The sequence below is a fragment of the Schistocerca nitens genome, chromosome 5 (assembly GCF_023898315.1).
Source record: "Schistocerca nitens isolate TAMUIC-IGC-003100 chromosome 5, iqSchNite1.1, whole genome shotgun sequence".
In the NCBI taxonomy this organism is placed as follows: Eukaryota; Metazoa; Arthropoda; class Insecta; order Orthoptera; family Acrididae; genus Schistocerca; species Schistocerca nitens.
The window spans coordinates 557,050,071-557,071,545 of NC_064618.1; the positions used below are offsets into that span (position 1 = coordinate 557,050,071).

Below are 21,475 nucleotides of genomic sequence, written 5' to 3' on the forward strand. Positions count from 1 at the left end.
GTTTGGGAGATGGGAGAGAGATACTGTCAGAAGTAAACCTGTGTTGTGCTTGGATAGTTCATTTGGTAGCTCACTTGACTATCAAAGGCAAAGGTCCCAGTTTTGAGATCCAGTCTAGCCAGGATGTTTTGAATTTTGATGAGTTTATCCTTTTGTTCAGATGGGTTGCTGCTAAGGAGTTCACTATCACTGAGATGAAAATAAAGCTTTGTGTTCTAACAAGGGGAGGCCGCCAATTGTGAAATTCAGATTCGATTCATACTGCGCATAATAAAAGCTCATGGCCAGAGGTGTAATGTAGCAAAGCACCAAGATGCACTTCTCAGCCGTTGTCGAGAAAATTGACAGTTAAAAGAAACCGTTGCGGTGAAATACTCTCTACGATTAATAATTTTCTACAGCGTCGTGGCGCAGCGGTAAGTGCTCGGGTTCGTAATCCGAAGGTCGCTGGATCGAATCTCGCGCCATGCAATTTTTTTTTGTTATTAGTTTTTTGTAATTCAAATATATAAACTATTAATGAATTGCTTATGCATGTTGGTGAAGGCGGATCGTTCTCCAATTGTACCGCCTCCATTTTTCCGTTTTTTTAACAGGATGTACCAAAGCTCTGCCGTCCGCACTGATTTTCGACGATGTTATCAGTTGTGCTAGGGACCGCATCTACCTTCTTTCGAAGTTAGCAGGCAACTACGCTGTTATGCGGCGGCTCGTTTCGGCCCATTCAACATCTGTCCTTCAAGTGTAACGAGCGAGTAACGGAGTTTATATTTCATACCTGCCGCAACAAATTTGTGTTCGTGGGGTATCTATTCTAATTTGAATGTTTGACTTACGCTATACGTATTCGTTTCGGAATACCGTTTCTACATCTTCCGTTAACTATACGTGGTTAACATTATGAAGACAATTAATAACATTTGTGAAACAAAACTTTGTTTGCGGAAAACATAATGACGTTCGAAGTCGCCAGTTTTTCCATGACAAACGAGTTTCAACAACTTATTATATGCATAATTGTTGCAACTGATTGCCGGGAATTGAATTAAAAAAAAAGGGGGGGTTGCATGGCGTGAGATTCGATCCAACAACCTTCGGATTACGAACCCGAGCGCTTACCGCTGCGCCACGACGCTGTAGAAAATTAGTAATCATAGAGAGTATTTCACCGCAACGGTTTCTTTTAACTGCCGATTTTTCTCGACAATGGCTGAGAAGTGCATCTTGGTGCTTTGCCACATTACACCTCTGGCCATGAGCTTTTATTATGCGCAGTATGAATCGAATCTGAATTTCACAATTGGCGGCCTCCCCTTGTAAGTATAACTTACGTCCCATACATTTGTTCATATATTATATCTAGATCCTTATCTTCACTTTAGTATAGTTGATCCTATGGGAGTGTGTGACATTTTGTGTAAGCCAATATTCCTATGAACTTTATTATGCATTTTTTGACAGCTGTGATTGTTCTTCTGCCAGGCATTTTGAACCATTTTTTGAGTTTGTGACTCAACATTGCTTCATCAAAAAATTTCTCAAAGCATTCAACGGGTGTATTGTCTTTTATAGTTGCTATCAAAATGATTTTTCTCTGATAAGTTATTTCAGAGTCAATTTAGCTAGCACAATAGGTAGTACCTTTCTTTATGCATTCTGAATTGATACTAGTCTTTACTTTCTTAGCTTTATAATTTTTATAGATTGTTTATATGCATTTCAATCATGACTTCGGCTAATGTGCAACTCTAGCAGTACACCAGTTGGAAACACTTCTTCCTGTAACTTTTAATCAATCTTCCCCTTCATTTACGGGATTTGAAGGTAGTTCTAGGGCTCCATCAGGTTCACTCGCATCAAAATCATCATCAGAATTCAGGAAGTTAGGATTACTGATAATTTCTGCAGTTTCACTAATATTCAAACTGCTGTCATTGCAGCCTGAATAGGAAATAAGGAGAAAGGACTTCCACTGATGCAACTGGTAATGAGCTCCAGCTGGGGATTGAGGGTGGAGGTGCACTAAAGACAAGATAAAAAATGATTAAATGTATTACAAAGAAAATAGAAAACAAAACAATAAAGAATGCAGTAAATTAAGTATAGGCTATACATTTATATGACCAATTTTTGAAAATAAATATATGTTCGTAGGCTTAAGAAAACACATTTTTCCACACAAGTTAGTCACTGCATCTCACATGTCTAACAAACACTTAAAGTAGCTGCCTCATAAGCTTGAAAAAGTTTTGTCAACTATGTAAACAGGTTATCATTATTCACCATCTATTGATGGTAAAACAATGACTGCAAGAAACAAAATACCCACCTGGGGATAATGGTATGTGATAAGTAAATCACTTAAGGGATATATCACATTAGTGATGCATTGTGTAGTGAAAATAATACTGTGACTGTCACTAGCTTTTAAGTAAGTTTGAGGACATCACACTTCTGTTGTAGAATGCATGTTCAAATGGTGGCTACAGTCAACTCACTATGCTAAAGTATCTTTTGCTAGCCAAGTCCTATATGGAAATTGGTTGACCTTCTGTATACAGTTAAAAATCAAACAATGGAAAATCCATGATGGAATGTAACAATATTATGAAAAGGAAAGTTGCTACTCTCCATATAGAGGAGATGCTGAGTCGCTGATAGTCACAACAAAAAGACTGTCACAAGTAAAGCTTTCGGCCAGTGAGGCCTTCATATAAAATAGATCTTGTGTGTGTGTGTGTGTGTGTGTGTGTGTGTGTGTGTGTGTGTGTGGTCTATTTTTGATGAATGCCTAACTGGCCGAAAGCTTTATTTGTGACAGTCTTTTTGTTGTCCCTATCTGAGACTCAACATCTCCGCCTATGGTGAGTAACAACTTGCCTTTTCATAATATTGTTTCTTATACAGTTAGTTACATTACTGATTGTGTATCACCTTTGATGGGACTTTTACAGTCAGTGTGAACCATGACAACTCTATATTTTTATGGGTTGCTCAGAGAAGTCCGTCCTGTATTTATTACACTTCTGATGAGGCTGTGAATGGTTGAAATCATTTGCACACTATGAACAATCTTCTGATTTTATTGTATTTGAAGTTATTCTAATTATCATAGACATCAACATCAATGTAAACATTTTTGTTTGACATAACCTTAAAACAGAATGTTATTGTGATGTCCATCTGCATCAGCACCTGCACGTGTGTTTAGGTGTTCCCATAAAGTCTCACAAATGACCAGTTACATATGTCAGTGAATGTTTGGACCTTCTAGTGCAATGTTACATGCAGTTGGAATTGTTGCTGTCCCATCCACATGAAATATCTTCTCCCCTAGAGCCTATATTAATAGTAAACAATTTTTTATGGGGCTGGTTCATTACAGCAATACATAGCCAATATCATCATACCTTCATTCCTTGTCATAACTTACTGCCACCTCTAAAAAACAAAGGCATGTACTTCTTGTTTGCACAACACTCTTCTCACCTGGAGTGTCGCAAGAAAATTATCTGCCAAGTTTTGCCTTTTGTGAAGTCAGATGCTTGAAATGAGATCCACTGTACCAGCTCTACTTTTTCTCACACCATCCTGATTGGTTTCTTTTTCTCTCCCAACCACAAAAACAGTGTGATCAGATCCTATCCTTCTTTTGAAGGACTGCCCTTACTGCCAAACTTGGCACATGTTAGCAACACATGGGCTAGCCAAGACACACTTCACCAAAATGAGAGTTGTATTCAAATGAGCCATATCATATATCATTATCGATTTCCCACTGGCCAACTTAAAATTGGAACTGTTATTTTAAGTGTCTTTAAGAGTTTGAAAGAAATGTTAAAGTTTTGTTCCGTTAAATGATTTAATCAAGTTCATTGATGTACTACCACCTAGGTTGTTCACTAAAATGATTCTCTGATGTTACTGAATAACTGTACTGAAACAAACATTACTGAAGTATTGAGAAAAAAATTGTTGTGCACTGGATATAACGTGCAAGTTACTTAATAGCAGTAAATCTGAACACACATTGTTATTTTAACAACTCCATCTGTGGCCTCATTCTCCTATGTAGACCCTTTTTATTGCTGTTATTAAATTACTATGGAATTCTCATAAATAAGAGACTTGCAGCAAGTTACTTTCGGTAGTACATCTCAGTAAATAAATAAACGAGTAAATCACTCTGCAGAGAAGGACTTCTGTTGCGGAGATGTCTTGCTTCTCTTTCATATATTGTAAAATTACAGATTTTAAGAGACCTGACATAGACACTTACGTGAAGGTTTACTATCTTTTGGTTAAAAAAATAGATTTTTTAAAAAAATTGCGTTTATTGGATCCATGATAGTGTTTAGAATCCACCCCTAAAACGGTTTTAGCAAATACGGAATGGAAATGTTTGTTATACGCGGTTGAACAAAACAGTGCACCTGCCTGAAATCGGCCTTTTTCACGCACCAGTTTTTTTCGGGAATTTCGACTTTGTAGCTGCAAAAAATTATTCTGTGTGCTTACCCATGACTAAAACTGACTCAAGTGATTGCTAGATGGCACTGCATGTCTGATTCATTTACCGACCGTCGGTAAATATTGTGATATAGATACCTACCTAAGATTTGCTTCTTGGATCAGTTAGTCTGTGTTCCCGGCGTGTAAACAAGCACACGTGTGACAAGTGCGACGAAAATGCCGCGAAGACCCAGGAGAGACAGTTGCTCGATTGAGAGGCCGAGGAAATTCAAAGGGAACCAGCACAGTTGAGCACGAGATTACTTTTCCGAGCACATCCGCGAAAAAGCTGAAATTTACTGACCAAGATGACATCGAGATTGATCCTGGATTTTCCTACATGATGCTGGACATTTTGGCAGTCTTCAACTTTTTATCAACAATATTAAAGTGCAAGACCTGCAACGGTGATGTCGAATTCACCCGGACCATTGAACGAGGTCTTGGTTTCAAGCTGACTATACGATGCATGTGTCCTGTACGTCATGTCAAATCATCTCCGACAGTAAACCAGTCGTATGAAATTAATCACTGCCTTAAGTTCATTATGCGTCTGTTAGGACAAGGTATACGCGGCGTGAACTTATTTTGTGGGCTCATGGATGTGTCAGTTGGCTTATCTACTACTCTGTACTAAAATTGCCTCGAAAATGTGTACGTTGCTGCGAAGGCTGTATTTGAGGTCGTTTGGGCGAGAGAAATATCTGAAGAAGTTGAACTAAATGGAGAGACGGGTCAGGAACGAATGCATTTATCAGTCTCAGGCGATGGATCATGGAAGAAGCGCAGCTTTTCGTCATTGTTCAGAATAACTTCGCTAATCGGCAAATATTTCAAGAAAGTATTAGATTGTCAAGTAAAGTCATCATTCTGTCAGAGTTGTTGTGAGCATCACTAGATCCCGTGGAGTATGATAAATGGTACTAGTCTCATGAAGAACAATACAGCACGAATTATTCCGGAAGTGCAGCAAAATGGAGGCCAACGCTGTGAAGCAGATGTTTTGGCGTTCGGAAGACTTATTCGGCGTGAAGTACAAGTATTATATTGGGGACGGTGATACAAAAACTTTCAAAGGCCTCGTTGATTTGAAACTGTACCCAGATGTGATCATCGAGAAGAAAGAATGTATAGGACATGTAGAGAAAAGAATGGGCACGCGGCTTAGAAATGCGAAGAAACAAAACGCGAAGAAACAAAGCCGACCGCGGTGGTCTCGTGGTTCTAGGCGCGCAGTCCGGAACCGTGCGACTGCTACGGTCGCAGGTTCGAATCCTGCCTCGGGCATGGATGTGTGTGATGTCCTTAGGTTAGTTAGGTTTAAGTAGTTCTAAGTTCTAGGGGACTAATGACCACAGCAGTTGAGTCCCATAGTGCTCAGAGCCATTTGAACCATTTGAAGAAACAAAACAAAGGCATCGGAGGAAAAGGACAAGGGAAGCTTACTGATAAAGCAATCAAGGAGCTTACAACGTACTACAGCTGGGCAATCCGACGGCATTCCAATTCGGTAGAAGAGATGAAGAAGGCAATTTGGGCAATGTATTTGCACAAGTATTCGATGGATGACCACCCACAACACCAAAATTGTCCGGCTGGGGAAACTGGTGCAAGTGGCGCATTGTAGAGGCTACCAGGCATCTGGATGAATATCAACACGACCAGCCGCTCTCCAAAGAAGTTCAAAAAGTGGTTCATCTGATCTACGAGGCCCTTTTGGAGGACAAGCCATTGTACCAGTGCTTGGGAGGAAACACACAAAATTCAAATGAAAGTTTGAATGCGTGTATTTGGAAGTTAGACCCCAAGCATTTGCATTCTGGTGCGAATACTGTGGAGATTGCGACTTTCCTGGCAGTGAGCAGCTTCAACGAAGGGTATCCAGTAATTCTGAAGACCATGCCAACGATGTACGTCACCCTGGGACTCTATTCGACGCAGTTCAGGCGACCACCGGATTCAATCAGCCGAAAACCGCTTGTCACCAGCCATACGAGCGGCTCTGGAGCAGCGCAGGATAGCCCAGATCTAGCAGAACGCCCTCTGTGAGGAAGAGGAAGGACTAGTTTATGGACCCGGAATAGCAGATTGAACGTAAGTTGCATAATATTGCATTTATATGTAGTCAACTTCAAACGCGTTTTTCTCAAAGTGACTTCTTTTTAACGCGCGGTATGGTTACTTAAAATCTACTGAACCGATTGGCATGATTCTTTGTTTCCAACAAAGGTAACTAAATTGACTAGGAGTTGTACCCCTTTTATTCCGATCCATGAACTATAAATATTTTTACTTGGCCGACGAAGTCGAAAAATCGATGACAAAAACTCTATTCCCCCCCCCCCCCCCCCCTCTTCAAATGGCCGCCATTTTGTTTCCTATGGTCCAAATAACTTAAGTGAGGTACAACTCCTAAAGTATCTTATATAATTTGATTACGTCAACTCAATTTTGATTTCAGACGAGCAGGCTGACCTGCGACTTATCGCGCGTGGAGGTCTACATCGAAATTTTGTTTCATTCCGACGGCACTTCCGCCTTTGCTCTTCGACATTTCCGGTTGAAAAAATTCCAGTTTGTAGAGGAAATATCAATAAACATTTGACCAAATTTGACATTGATATCTATAACACATCCCAAGAAAAAAATTCTCAAAGAACATGCTTTTTTCGGGGCAATAGTAAACCTCCCCATAAGGAGACACATGATCTGCAATAGTTAATTATAATTGACCAATCATCTTGAGATCTAAAAAAAAGTGAAGTATTAACAAAAAGTTAAGGCAGGATATTGTAGCCTGCTATCATAAAATACGTCTGTTATTACTGGTAATGTACTTTATGCAACCAGTTCCATTAGGAGCTGTGGCATATTATTTTGTCTTAATATGTTGAGCAATCGCCACTCTGATGTTCTTTACAGACAATCATTTCCCTCTACTTTTTATAGATCTGAAATTGATTGTTCAGGAATAAAACTAGTTATCAGACTGCTTCTTTAAATTATGATCAAGGTTATAGTTCAATTAAAGAATCCTGGAATACAAATGATGTGTTGGGGTACAGTAATGAAGAACTAGGGAAAGTCCCATGTAAAAGGAAGCTGTATTGTCAATTTTTTCTTTGGACAGAAATATGAGCTAAGCTTTAAAAATTTTTAAATTGTTTAATATTTTTATGTGATAAATATAGTTCTGATAATTGCCGCCCCCCCCCCCCCCCCCCACACACACACACACGCAGAAATTGAGATAAAAAGAGAGATGGTCTTACTAGCTCTTTCCCAGTACTGCAGAAAGAAAGACACACAAATAAATGACATTAAAAATTGCTTCTAGTTTGTTCTTCAGGTGCAGAAAAGAAGCTATGGTTATGGGTAGGCCAAACAACATGCCTTCATTTTCTCTGAACACCTATTTGGTGTTTTATTTGACATAAAAAAAAAAAAAAAAAACATATGATGTTAGAAGGATTGAGATCTTATGAGAACTCCACAGGTGGGGATTCCATGATTGACCCACCAGTTTGAGATCGAACTTGAGATCAAAATTATTGGTCTCGGATGACTGTGAAAACAGTTGTCATCCAGGTTATTGAAGATCAAAGCTGTAGCCAAAGGGGGAGGGGGGGTCCACGGTGTCCACCCCCGTCCCCACCCCAACCCCCCTAAATCACTTAAATGAAACTACACTCGATGTAGTTTCCGTGTAGTGATATTGAAAGATATTTTGATTTTCAGTCACACAACAAAAAAGGGGTATGCACTATCGATAGTCAGCAAAGCAAAAGATAGTTTTAAACTATCTATATATCCATTGTACTATTAGCTTATTCCCCATTGTTGTTTTAACTAAGACCAATTATTGGTTTTGTGTAAGCTCCATTGCTGTTTTGTTAATCAGTTCAGTTCTTAGTTGAAGATGAATTTAATTAAGTGCTATGTTTATTGCATTTGTGCTGTGTGCTTTTGTGATAGTTTCTAATTATGGATAAGTTTGCAACTAGAAAGAAGAGGAGAAGAGATTTTGATTCATCCGTTAGCATTATGATAAGTTAAAAATATGTATGCACTACTATAATAGCCTAATTACGTATCTACAGCAGTTTAATGTTAGCACAGGATTCGTTATTTGGAGGCTGATCGAACTTTGGGGTTGCAATATTTCAGTTCTTCACAAGGCAGTGGAGCAGTAAATGTAATTACAAATGACATTAAATTAAAATCACTGCATAAAAATACACATGGATTTGTCTGTGTTACCTGAAAATTGCATTGATCAACAAACGGCAATGGTTGCATGTCTTTAAAAAAAAAAAAAAAAAAAATTGCTCAATGTTCTGTCAGTAATTGCACAAACGGCAAAATATTGGTGAATCTAGTCACCTAGGCAGCACTCAATTATGAAATGTGGTTGTGATACAGAACAATGTGGAGGGGTTTGTGGGGAACAGAAGGGGTATGGGATGATAGCACATTCTATCATTCATTTCTAAAAGATTTTTTTGGCTGACTGCTTGAATTCGTCTGAGTCGGCTGGACCCTGTATCCCTCCCTCCACCTTTCATGCAAAATCTATTTATGGTCTTGTAATACTGCAACAACGTAAGCCAGAAGTTCCATGAATAGTTAAATCTCAAAATATTCATGCATTCATGCACTGTCAAATGACTAAACATGCAATGTCAGAATTTGATCTTTTGTTTTGATGCATTTTACTTTATTTGAAAATAATATACAACAACCAGTTTTTCCAAATTCCTCGACTTGGGATAGCTCTTCATGTTAAACCGCTGAGCTAACAGTTGGTAGATTTGGGAGGTGAGGCGGTTTGAATCCATCTGCCTACCTTCAAAATGCATTTCTGTGTGTTTCCCATTTTCACTTTAGGAAAATTCAGAAAGTTGGTCCCTTACAAAATGCCACAGCCAATTACTTCCAGATACCTATCTTTCCTGAAAGATTCCAATTCCATTAAAGATACAGCCCATCTGCTTTAATGAAAAGAGCAAGCCAAGCATCTCTTTGGAGACTCCTGGCACGAAAAGCCATATGATAAATAATAATCCAAATTTTCCTCATTTAGGCTCATGGATTTGTGTGCTAGGGCATTCTTTAATGCAGAAAATGATCCTCCATACATTGCATGAAGTGAGGGGACACATACTTAATTGAGGAAATTTGGGAAAGTGTAAGATTGAATAATTATGGGTCCTTTGCATTTTTGTCACCAAAAATTGTTCTTGCTACTCTCTGAAACAGGATTTCTTTATTCCAAAAGCCCTGTCAGTAATAATAACAGAGCCCCAAAAAATTAGCACTTGTCTTTTCCTGGTCATTTTCTCAGCTTAAATCCAAACTGAAAGAAGAAGAGTGTAAAATGACCTTGGCAGGTGAATAGAGGTTGTAGCATGACTGCTTTTTAGTGGTTTGCAAAATACAGCACTCCTAAGCAAGGAGATTATATCTCAGCCTGGTAAGTACTTTGAGATCATTGATGAATAAAATGGTTTATCGATCTTTATGGAAATTTTAAGAATAAGTGGAAAATGTCTTTTTAAGGTCCTCTTTAATTAATTGGACCCTTCCCTTTTTTCCACAAAATCCTGGCTATGTCCTTGTGAAGATGCTAAGAAGAAGTTTGAAATTATTTAGATGTACAAGAAACTGTAGTGCAGGTTACTTTAAGTCATTGCTATCTTATTTTAGCTGAACAGTGCTACTACATTTTAGTGTATACAGATGGATCAAAGTGCGGGTTAATTTCATCGGTTGCTTTGTGATAGTCCCCTTACATCGTCATGATTCAGTTGCAAAATATGTTTATGGCGAGGATATGTATGTGACATTAAGGCCACAAGAGCAGATGTAACTTGTACAAGCTGTCAAATTTGCCATCTACTCTGACTTCCTGAGTGCACTTCAGTCAAGTATGTACTCAATAGATAAACATATCCAAACTATTCAGTACTCTCTTTGCCACTAATTTTATTTTAACAGTACATTTTAAAGCAAATGACATATTAGCAGTTTGTTAAGTTTGCTGCAGTTGAGCAAATGTGTGTTCACCTGTGATAGCGATAGGAAGGGAGTAGACTTGTGATGAATATTGTACAATAATAGAATTTGAATTTTGGAGCGAGTGGGCATTTGATGTATATTTTATAGTAATGGCTCTTGAACTTAGATAATTTCAACTACATTAGCTATGGAATCTAGTAGGAAGTTTTTTAATAATTGCAGCATTAAGAACCCAAACCACCATTCACCATTTCTCCAACTCCTGTTCAAATTTTATAGATGCTTCCATGTATTATTGTACTTTTCTCATTACAGGACGAAACCGTACTGTGCTCTGAGCCCACTTTCTGACCAGAGTCCTTCTGAAGGAGGGCCATCAGAATTGAGCACCAGCCCACCAGCACAAGATTTGATACCACTGGATATGAATCTGATGGGGGACCTTCAAGACATTTTCAAAAAGTGTTCAGCTCTAACAGATGTGACTGACGATGTTTCCCCTCCAGTGGACAGAACAGTAGGTAGACCTGTGGTTCTGTTTTCCATGATTTTTCAGCAGAAAACATTATTTTCGTTTGTTTAACAAGTGGTGTTGGTATGCTTACTGCACTCTTCATTGCTATTGCAGTTATTGCTATAACTGGTGTCAGTGGTGGTGGTAGTGGCTGGGGTTTGTGACTAGATTGTGGATTTCTTTGTAAACTATGTTATCTTGGATGGAAAATAGGTGATAAATGTAGAAGTAATGTCAGTAGCACCCCAAAAAACTGTGTTGAGACACTTGCTGTATGTGTTGTTTATTAATATTATATATTGATTGTCCATCAGTTTTTTGTCACATGACACAGTAACCCATAATGAAGTACTGTGTGATAAAATTAGCACAGATATTCAGTTAGATCTTGATAAGATTTCAAAGTGGTAGAAAGTTTGGCAAGTAAATTTAAATGTTGAGAAATGTAAAATTATGCTTTTCACTAATCAAAAACAAAATAGTATCCTTTGATTGCAATATTAGTGATACAGAATTAGAATCAGCCAACTTATATGAATACTTGATTCTAACAATTTGTAGGGATATGAAAAGGAATGATCACACAGATTCATTTGTAGATAAGGCATATGACAGAGTTCGGTTCATTGGCACGATACCTGGAAAATGCATACAGTCTACAAAGGAGCTTGCTTACAAATCACTTGTGTTTCCATCTTAGAATATTGCTCAAATGTGTAGAACCTGTACTAGATAAGACTTAACAGGCAATATTGAACTTGTACAAAAAAGAGAATAAAAACAATCACAGGTCTGCTTCTCTCGTGGGAATGTCGCAGAAATGTTGAAAAATCTGAATTGCCAGACTCTTTAAATACAAGCAAATTATCCCATGAAAGCCTACTTAGAAAATTTCTCATGAACTGATGTTACGTGAAGAATCCAGAGGTATTCTTCGGCCCTTTATGTGTCATTTCCATAAGAACTGTGGTGACAAAATTAGACTAATTACAACATTCACAGAGGCATTTAAGCAGTCATTCTCACACTCCATGTGGGATTGGAACAGAAAGAAACCCTAACATGTGTCACCATACCAAGCAAGGTACCTGCTGCCTAGCAGTTCTCAGTTGTTTGGAGAGTACATAAGTATGTAGATGTAGTGATGATTAGTAGAAGTTGATGAGGAGGAGGTAGAAAAGAGTGATAGTAAGGAGAAGAAAGAGGAGGGAAGATAGGATGAAAAGAGATGGGGAGGAAGGAAGACAAAGTGGAATTAAGGGAGTAGCAGAAAACAGAGTGGCAAGAAGAGAACCAGGGGCCATAGTGAGGGAAAGAGGAGGAGGAGGAGGAGGAGGAGGAGGAGGTAGGTGGGAGAGCCTGTGGAGAGGTGGTGGCAATGGAAGGAAACAGGAGGAGGAGGAGATGATAGCAGGCAGAGGTTGGGGAAAGAGAAGGAACAGGAGGAAAAGTGATGACTGAATAGGAATGCAGGATGAAGAAGAAAGAATGAAATGGATGTGTAGGGATAGGAGAGGAAGATCAAGAAGGAAAGAAGCTGCATAACACCAAAATAAATTTAATGGCAAAATAGGAGACTTTTGGTCAACTGAGAAAAGGTTCAGGCTAGCAATAAAACCAAAAAACTTATTGGGACTCTACAATTTTATACATAAAGATTTTTGTGTGACACTGTGGCAATATAAATTACAGCTTTAGGCACCAGCACTCATTCATTATGTGTAGCAAAAGGGCTAGAGGAAGAGTGACAACTGACTTCATAGGAGAAGTATAAAAAATAGTCAACAGTGAAACCCTTCTCATGTTAGCATTCCATGTTTGTTGCCCAGCGCTATAAGAAATTCTCCTCTAATGAACTGAAACAAATAGTGTGTTAAATACCTAAAACTTCTTCAGAGATGAATATGTGATTTGCAGATGGACTTTGTGTTCACCTGTGAAGAAGAAAATTAATGTAATGAATAACTACTCTTCTTGAAGAGCGTCATTTACAACTAAGAAAAATTATTACCTCAGAATTTCAAAATTTGCCAGTAATTCTGTAATTTTATTTCTGCTGGTGACCATACAGTTTTTTCCCCACAGGGAATTCACAATCCGTATTGGACTGTTGGTTAAGCATGTGACTGTTACAACTCAAATGACATGTTAACACTAATACAGTAACCGCTAATTCTTATTCATTCCAAAATGCATATCAAGGGCATTTTGCCTCCTCATCTATAGATGGACAGTCTTGTTACGTAAATTGAATGTGAATGATAATGATTTTCAAGGTTCTGGAAAGTCTTACATCATAATTCACTACAAATACCACAACACAATTACTATTTACGAGGTGGAATCCAAAATTTTCGGGACTGGTGCTGCCATCTGGAAAGTAGGAGCAGTAGATCTTCGCACCGCTAGGGGGCGAGAGCTGCGTATCTGATGAGTCAGTTTGCAGAGTGGCATTCAGCTGGGAGGACGTGTTGTGTGTCCACAGTGATTTCCGTAATACTGTGTGTTGGGTGTGTGGTGATTTTACAATGGATCCACGAAAGAACAGCATGTGTGTATCAAATTCTGTGAAACTCGGAAAAAGTGCTACGGAGACCTTTGCAATGATAAACAAGTGTTTGGGGGACAGAGCATGAGCCGTACATGTGTGTTTGAGCAGCATGCTCGCTTCAGGGCCGGCCGTGCAGACATTGAAGATGATGCTCACACAGGAAGCCCCATTAGCTATGCAACACCAGACATTGTTGTCAAACTTCAACAGTTGGTTCGTGTGTATTGACGTTGCATCATTCAAGACCTTGCAGATGAAGTGGGTATTGGTTATGGGACATGTCAACGAATGTTGACTGATGAATTGGGCGTCAATCATGTCGCCGCAAAATCTGTGCCAAGGACACTGACTGCCGATCAGAAGGCACAGTATGTTGAAGTGTGCATGGACCTTTGTCAGACTGCATCTGGTGATCCAACCTTCTTGTCACATGTTATCACTGGCGACAAGAGCTGGGTTTACGGTTATGACCCAGATACAAAGCAACAGTCATCCCAGTGGAAGAGCCCAGGCTCTCCAAGACCCAAAAAAGCGAGATAGGTGAAGAGCAAAGTGAAGAGCATGATCATCATTATCTTTGATACCAAGGGAATTGAACACAAAGGATTTGTCCCACCCAACCAAACAGTGAATTCTGCGTACTACTGTGACGTTTTGTGATGGCTCTGTGAAAACGTGCAGCAATGGAGGCCCAAACTTTGGTGTCAAGGGAACTGGCTGCTGCATCACAACAATGCGCCCTGTCACATGTCCTTGCTCACCAGGACATTTTTGGCAAAAAACAACATGACGGTTGCACACCACCCACTGTACTCACTAGATTTGGCACCTTGAAACTTTGCGCTATTCCCTAAACTGAAACTCAAATTGAAAGGCTGTCAGTTTGACACTCTAGAGAGGATTCAAGAAGCATCATTGGCGGTGATAAACACTCTCAGAGAACAGGACTTCCAGAAAACGTTTGAACAGTGGCAGAAGCACTGGGAGGGTGATGGTGACCATTAGTGGAATGGTAATGTTTTCAACAGATGGCAGTACCAGTCCCGAAAATTTTGGATAGCACCTCATATGACAAATGATGCTATTAGTCAAACACAATATTGTTGCACTTGGGAGTGAGAGCACCTCAATCGGTTCATAGGTTTACCTGTGCACTAGAATTCTACGAGAATGTGCTCTGCTGTTCTAACAAACAGACGTCTTGCTCATGAAGTTGTTCAGACTCTCACAGTGTATATAACAGTTGAAAAAGTATATATGGTTTTTGTGTACTCTAACATCACCGCATGTTTCCAATAATGGCCATGGGAGGCCAAGTGCAATAATATGATGGTTGTTTTGTACACATAAACTTCAATAATCTGTATGATCATCTGTCACGAATAGTAATTACTTATTCCAGTATTATTAGTTGACATAATCTAAAAAAAATGTGCAGCAATTTTCCAAATGATTTAAATCAACTTCCTCAACACTTCAGTAACATAGCCAGTCAGTCTGTCTGAAGATAAAGAAATTTAAAAAATTTAAAATACTGTGTGGAAACAGTAAATAACTGGAATGAGATTTTCATTCTGCAGTGGAGCGTGCGCTGACATGAAACTTCCTGGCAGATTAAAACTGTGTGCTGGACCGAGACTCGAACTCTGGACCTTTGCCTTTCGCGGGCAAGTGCTCTACCATCCGAGCTACCCAACCACGACTCACGACCCATCCTCACAGCCCTAGCACATGCCCTGTATGGATAACTTAATCCCATTCAAGAGATTCCAGATGAAAGTGTGGTTTTTAATAAAGAAAATGAATCAGAAATGTTGAGAGCAATATGTATCATCTATGCAATCTTGCACCCCATTCTTCCTAGTATGGACTAACCTCCACCACATTTGTGGCCATCTGCCACCCGCAGCATTTCCTGGTATCCTTCTCAGTGATAACATCTGCACTAATCCCATGGTACTTGCCGAATGTTTTGTGGCACACTTAGCTGAAGTGTCCACTTTCAGTAATTACTGTCCTCATTTCCTGAGCCAGAAACACCTCACCGAGCACCGCCTGCTATCCTTCCATGCACATAGTTCTGTCATACAACACCCCTTTTAATGAATGGGAGTTTTGCAACACTTTGGCAGAGTGTCGAGATATGACCTGCGGATCTGACAAAATCCGCAACCAAATGCTGAAACATCTTCGTGCCAACAGCATGAAATGTATCCTCAGGCTTTTTAATTGTATTTGGCGGGAAGGAGAATTTCTCCTTCAATGGCAGGAAAGTATTATTATTCCTGTCCTGAAACTGAGAAAGGACACACATATTTTAACTAACTACCGGCCATTCTCTCTGACAAATGGACTGTATAAGCGATTTGAAAATATGGTCAGCAACTGTCTTTGTTGGTGCCCTGAAGCCGGAGGCCATATATCTATTGCTGTTCTTTGACCTACAGAAGGCATATGATACCGCATGGTGACATCACATACTATCAACAATGCATGAGTGGGGTTTCTGGGGCAGTTTTCCCGTTTTTATCCAGGATTTCCTATTTCTCAGACTTTTTTGACTCTCAGAAACCAATAAACTAATACATTACAGGAAACTGGAGTCCCTCAGGGATTTGTTCCAAGTGTAACGCTTTTCGCTATCACCATCAAAGGTATCGTAGATGCAGAGGGCCCCACAGTCTCTGTGTCACTTTATGTGGATGATCTTTGCCTGTAATATGCATCCGCATCACTGCACACCACTGAGTACAAACTTCAGGGGACTGTATGGGAAGTACATGACTGGGCACTGAATCACAGCTATCAATTTTCTCCTGCAAAATCATAAGCTGTGCAGTTTTCCTGACTCTGTACTGTGCAATCCCCGCCCAGAAATTTATCTTGGTGACCAGTTAATTGAAGTCGTTGAAACTTTATAATTCATAGGGAATTTATTTGACAACAAGCTAACTTGCCTGCCACATATCCGTTGGCTCAAGGCAACTTGCATGAAGAAGCTAAATGCTTTCTGCTTTCTTAGTAACTCCTTGTGGGGCAGTGATGGTGTAGTTCTGAGATTTTGCAAATCACTGATTTTATCCTGCTTGAACTATGGATGTATCGACTGTGGTTCAGTAGCATTGTCCGTACTGAGCTTGCTGGATGCTGTTCACCACACTGGTGTGCCATTGGCAATGAGGGCTGTCCATATGACCTCTGTTGACAGCCTCCTGGTGTAAGCCGGTGTCTCACCACTGCAGGTTAGACAGCAGCTTCTGGCTAATTACACAGTCAGAGTCTGTCAGATGCCTTCTCATCTATGTCACTCTACTCTGTTCCATAACCAACAGTTCAGACTGTTTGCGCATTACCCAAAACTGGGTTGACCAGCTGGTGATCTATACACTGTCCTGTGATGTAGATTGATACCTATTGTGGCCCGAAGGATGACACTGTTACTACCCTTCTCAGACTCCTGCCCCATTCAATCCTCCATGGTTATTCTAATTTGGTATGCATCTATACAGATTGGTTACACTTTTGCACATGCAAGGGGACATGAGAAGCACACTCTGCCGGTTGCCTGTAGTGTACACACTGCAGAGTTGGTTGCCATACCTCAGGCTTTGCAGTACATCAGAACCCTAGCCACGACAACTTTCTGATCTGTAGTGATTCCCTGAGTTGCTTAAAAGACATATCCCTGTGTTATCCCAAAACTCTTCTGGTCGTCAACATCCAGGACCTACTAGTTGACCTCTGCAGCTCTGGAAAGTCAGTGACCTTCATTTGGACACCGAGCCACTTAGGCATTCCAGGAAATGAACAGGCTGGCCGACTAGCCAAAGACACAACTACGGGAGATCATCTTCATGTCAGAATACCAGGCATGGATGTATGATTGCCACTTTGACCCAATATTTTGAGGCTCTGGGAGTTGGAATCACAGGCTTCTATGACCCAGCCGGCCGCTGTAACTGAGCGGTTCCAGGCGCTTCACTCTGCAACCGTGCTGCTGCTACGGTCACAGGTTCGAATCCTGCCTAAGGCCTGGCTGTGTGTGATGTCCTTAGGTTAGTTAGGTTTAAGTAGTTCTAAGTTCTAGGGGACTGATGACCTCAGATGTTAAGTCCCATACTGCTTAGAGCCATTTGAACTATCTATGACCCAAAACATGTTAAGAGCAATTAAGGTGTCCACTAAGGTGTGGCATACATCTCTTCAGGCTTCTGAGAAATAGGTCGTCGTATTGTGCTGACTATGCATTGGCCACACGAGACTCACTCACGAGTTCCTTCTGCATCGGGAGGATCCTCCTCACTGCAGCTGCGGTGATATATTGACAACAACACATGTTCTTGTTGAGTTCGCCCTGCTTGCTGATCTGCGGCACACTCACAGCTTGCCTACCTCACCATCTCAGATGCTTGTGGCTGACAAGATAGCCACTGCCAAAGTGTTGCATTTCCAGAGAGCGAGAGAGAGAGAGAGAGAGAGAGAGAGAGAGAGAGAGAGCAGGAGCAAGTTTTACACTAAACTATATACTCTCCCACATTCAGTGTTAGGGGCAGTTCTGGGTGGGAGGTGGTAAGCCTCCACACCCCCCCTCCCCCCCAGCCCCACCACCACCACCACCACCAAAACCACCACCACAACCAACGGGTAATCCCAATGTGACTGCAAGTTACTTTCTCACGACTTCACCTTGTCACGCCTTTAAACCTCTTGCACACAATACTACCTTCCTTACCTCAATTTTCTTTTACCTATCATGTTACAACCCTTTTTTAAACTCTTGATTTGTTTATATAGTTGAAGCAGCCAAATCCCCACTTTTTCCGCTTTTAACATGATTCTTTCATGAAATTGAGGGATGATGATGCTGCAGTACCTTAGTACCTTTAAACACATAATCACCATCACCATTTATCAAGAAAGTAGTATATGAACTTGTTTAATTATTATAAAATGGCTGTTGGTAAAGTAGAGGATGTCAAGTACTGTACTAATAAGTGATATTTTACTAACTTCTTCAAATATACTAATAAAATGACAGTATATAATTGAACAGTTCTTTGGACTATCAGAGTGAATGCGGAATGAGATGTGTGTCCTGCTCAAATTGCTCAACCAAATACCAAGTTCGTAGAGAATTTACACCTTTTGTCATACAGACTACATTTAAATGATAGCAAAGTGTGTGTTTCTGTTTTTAAAAAGTACCAAAGTGAACAACTGGCAGAATGTTAATGACAGGACATAGTTAACAGATCAGATTTTTACAATAAAAATAAAACTTTGTAGTCAGTTCAGTCATTGTATTACATGTATAAGACATACGTTCATATGTTCAATGACAAATCAGTGCTGGAAACACGAAAGCACACAATCCTACTGCCAAACAACAGCTCTAATCGGTATTCTGCTGTGTATTCAATATGCTAATTTTCAAAAGAAATGTTGTAATGATACTAACACTTCCTGATGCGAGCGCAATACATTCTCTATGGCAGCAGAACATATCAAGATTACAAAGTAACTATAGGTTCCTTTGCTTGCTGTATCTTCCCTTCCTACTGTCAATCATTCCATCACATGCTCCCACCCAGCCCGCATCTCGTGGTCGTGCGGTAGCGTTCTCGCTTCCCACGCCCGGGTTCCCGGGTTCGATTCCCGGCGGGGTCAGGGATTTTCTCTGCCTCGTGATGGCTGGGTGTTGTGTGTTGTCCTTAGGTTAGTTAGGTTTAAGTAGTTCTAAGTTCTAGGGGACTGATGACCATAGATGTTAAGTCCCATAGTGCTCAGAGCCAACCAGCTCCCACCCACCCTCTCTCCCTTCCGCATTCCTCTCTGTCCCTACTGCCTTCTCTCTCCCATCCCACCTTCCTTTCTTCAGTCCCAACCACCTGCTTCTCTCCCTCACTCATTCCCATCCCTCCTGTCCCACCCCCTCACATCTTTGTTACCTTACATTCCTTCCCCCCTTCCCGCCTTCCTTCCCGCATTCCTTCCCGCCTTCCTTCCCCCCTTCCCGCCTTCCTTCCCGCATTCCTTCCCGCATTCCTTCCCGCCTTCCTTCCCCGCTTCCTTCCCCCCTTCCTTCCCCGCTTCCTTCCCCGCTTCCTTCCCACCTTCCTTCCCGCCTTCCTTCCCCCTTCCTTCCCCCCTTCCTTCCCCCCTTCCTTCCCCCCTTCCCCCTTCCTTCCCCCCTTCCCCCCTTCCCCACTGCCTTACCCCCTTCCTTCCCCCCTTCCCGACTTCCTTCCCCTCTCCCCCCTCGCGCCTTCCTTCTCCCCCCCTCGCGCCTTCCTTCTCCCCCCCTCGCGCCTTCCTTCTCCCCCCCTCGCGCCTTCCTCCTCCCCCCCCTCGCGCCTTCCTCCTCTCCCCCTCGCGCCTTCCTCCTCTCCCCCTCGCGCCTTCCTCCTCTCCCCCTCGCGCCTTCCTCCTCTCCCCCTCGCGCCTTCCTCCTCTCCCGCCTTCCTCCTCTTCCTCCTCTCCCGCCTTCCTCCTCTCCCCCCTCGCGCCTTCCTCCTCTCCCCCCTCGCGCCTTCCTCCTCTCCCCCCTCGCGCCTTCCTCCTCTCCCCCCTCGCGCCTTCCTCCTCTCCCCCCTCGCGCCTTCCTCCTCTCCCCCCTCCCGCCTTCCTCCTCTCCCCCCTCCCGCCTTCCTCCTCTCCCCCCTCCCGCCTTCCTCCTCTCCCCCCTCCCGCCTTCCTCCTCTCCCCCCTCCCGCCTTCCTCCTCTCCCCCCTCCCGCCTTCCTCCTCTCCCCCCTCCCGCCTTCCTCCTCTCCCCCCTCCCGCCTTCCTCCTCTCCCCCCTCCCGCCTTCCTCCTCTCCCCCCTCCCGCCTTCCTCCTCTCCCCCCTCCCTCCTCTCCCCCCTCCCGCCTCTCTCCCCTCCCGCCTTCCTCCTCTCCCCCTCCCGCCTTCCTCCTCTCCCCATCCCGCCTTCCTCCTCTCCCCCTCCCGCCTCCCTCCTCTCCCCCCTCCCGCCTCCCTCCTCTCCCCCCTCCCGCCTCCCTCCTCTCCCCCCTCCCGCCTCCCTCCTCTCCCCCTCCCGCCTCCCTCCTCTCCCCCCTCCCGCCTCCCTCCTCTCCCCCTCCCGCCTCCCTCCTCTCCCCCCTCCCGCCTCCCTCCTCTCCCCCCTCCCGCCTCCCTCCTCTCCCCCTCCCGCCTCCCTCCTCTCCCCCTCCCGCCTCCCTCCTCTCCCCCCTCCCGCCTCCCTCCTCTCCCGCCTCCCTCCTCCCTCCTCTCCCGCCTCCCTCCTCCCTCCTCTCCCGCCTCCCTCCTCTCCCCCCTCCCGCCTCCCTCCTCTCCCCCTCCCGCCTCCCTCCTCTCCCCCTCCCGCCTCCCTCCTCTCCCCCTCCCGCCTCCCTCCTCTCCCCCATCCCGCCTCCCTCCTCTCACCCCTCCCGCCTCCCTCCTCTCACCCCTCCCGCCTCCCTCCTCTCACCCCTCTCGCCACCCTCCTCTCACCCCTCCCGCCACCCTCCTCTCACCCCTCCCGCCTCCCTCCTCTCCCCCTCCCGCCTCCCTCCTCTCACCCCTCTCGCCACCCTCCTCTCACCCCTCCCGCCACCCTCCTCTCACCCCTCCCGCCTCCCTCCTCTCCCCCTCCCGCCCCTCCCTCCTCCCTCCTCCCGCCCCTCCCTCCTCCCTCCTCTCACCCCTCCCGCCACCCTCCTCTCACCCCTCCCGACTCCCACCTCTCCCCCCCTCCCGCCTCCCTCCTCTCCCCCCTCCCGCCTCCCTCCTCTCCCCCCTCCCGCCACCCTCCTCTCCCCCCTCCCGCCACCCTCCTCTCACACCCTTCCCGCCTCCCTCCACTCACACCCTCCCGCCATCCTCCTCCCCCTCTTTCCTCGCCCTCCTCCTCCCCCTCTTTCCTCGCCCTCCGCCAC

The 21,475-nt window shown here is 43.2% G+C and overlaps 1 protein-coding gene across 4 annotated transcripts in view; it reads left to right on the forward strand.

The window, feature by feature from the left end:
- The window catches only part of LOC126259806 (DENN domain-containing protein 1A-like), a 289,351-nt gene that overhangs the window by 223,815 nt on the left and 44,061 nt on the right, over positions 1 to 21,475 (forward strand). For all 4 annotated transcript variants that reach the window (XM_049956834.1, XM_049956836.1, XM_049956835.1 and 1 more), the window contains one exon: positions 10,846 to 11,047. In XM_049956834.1, the coding sequence (XP_049812791.1) occupies positions 10,846 to 11,047 (202 nt within the window). The remainder of the gene's footprint in view (positions 1 to 10,845; positions 11,048 to 21,475) is intronic.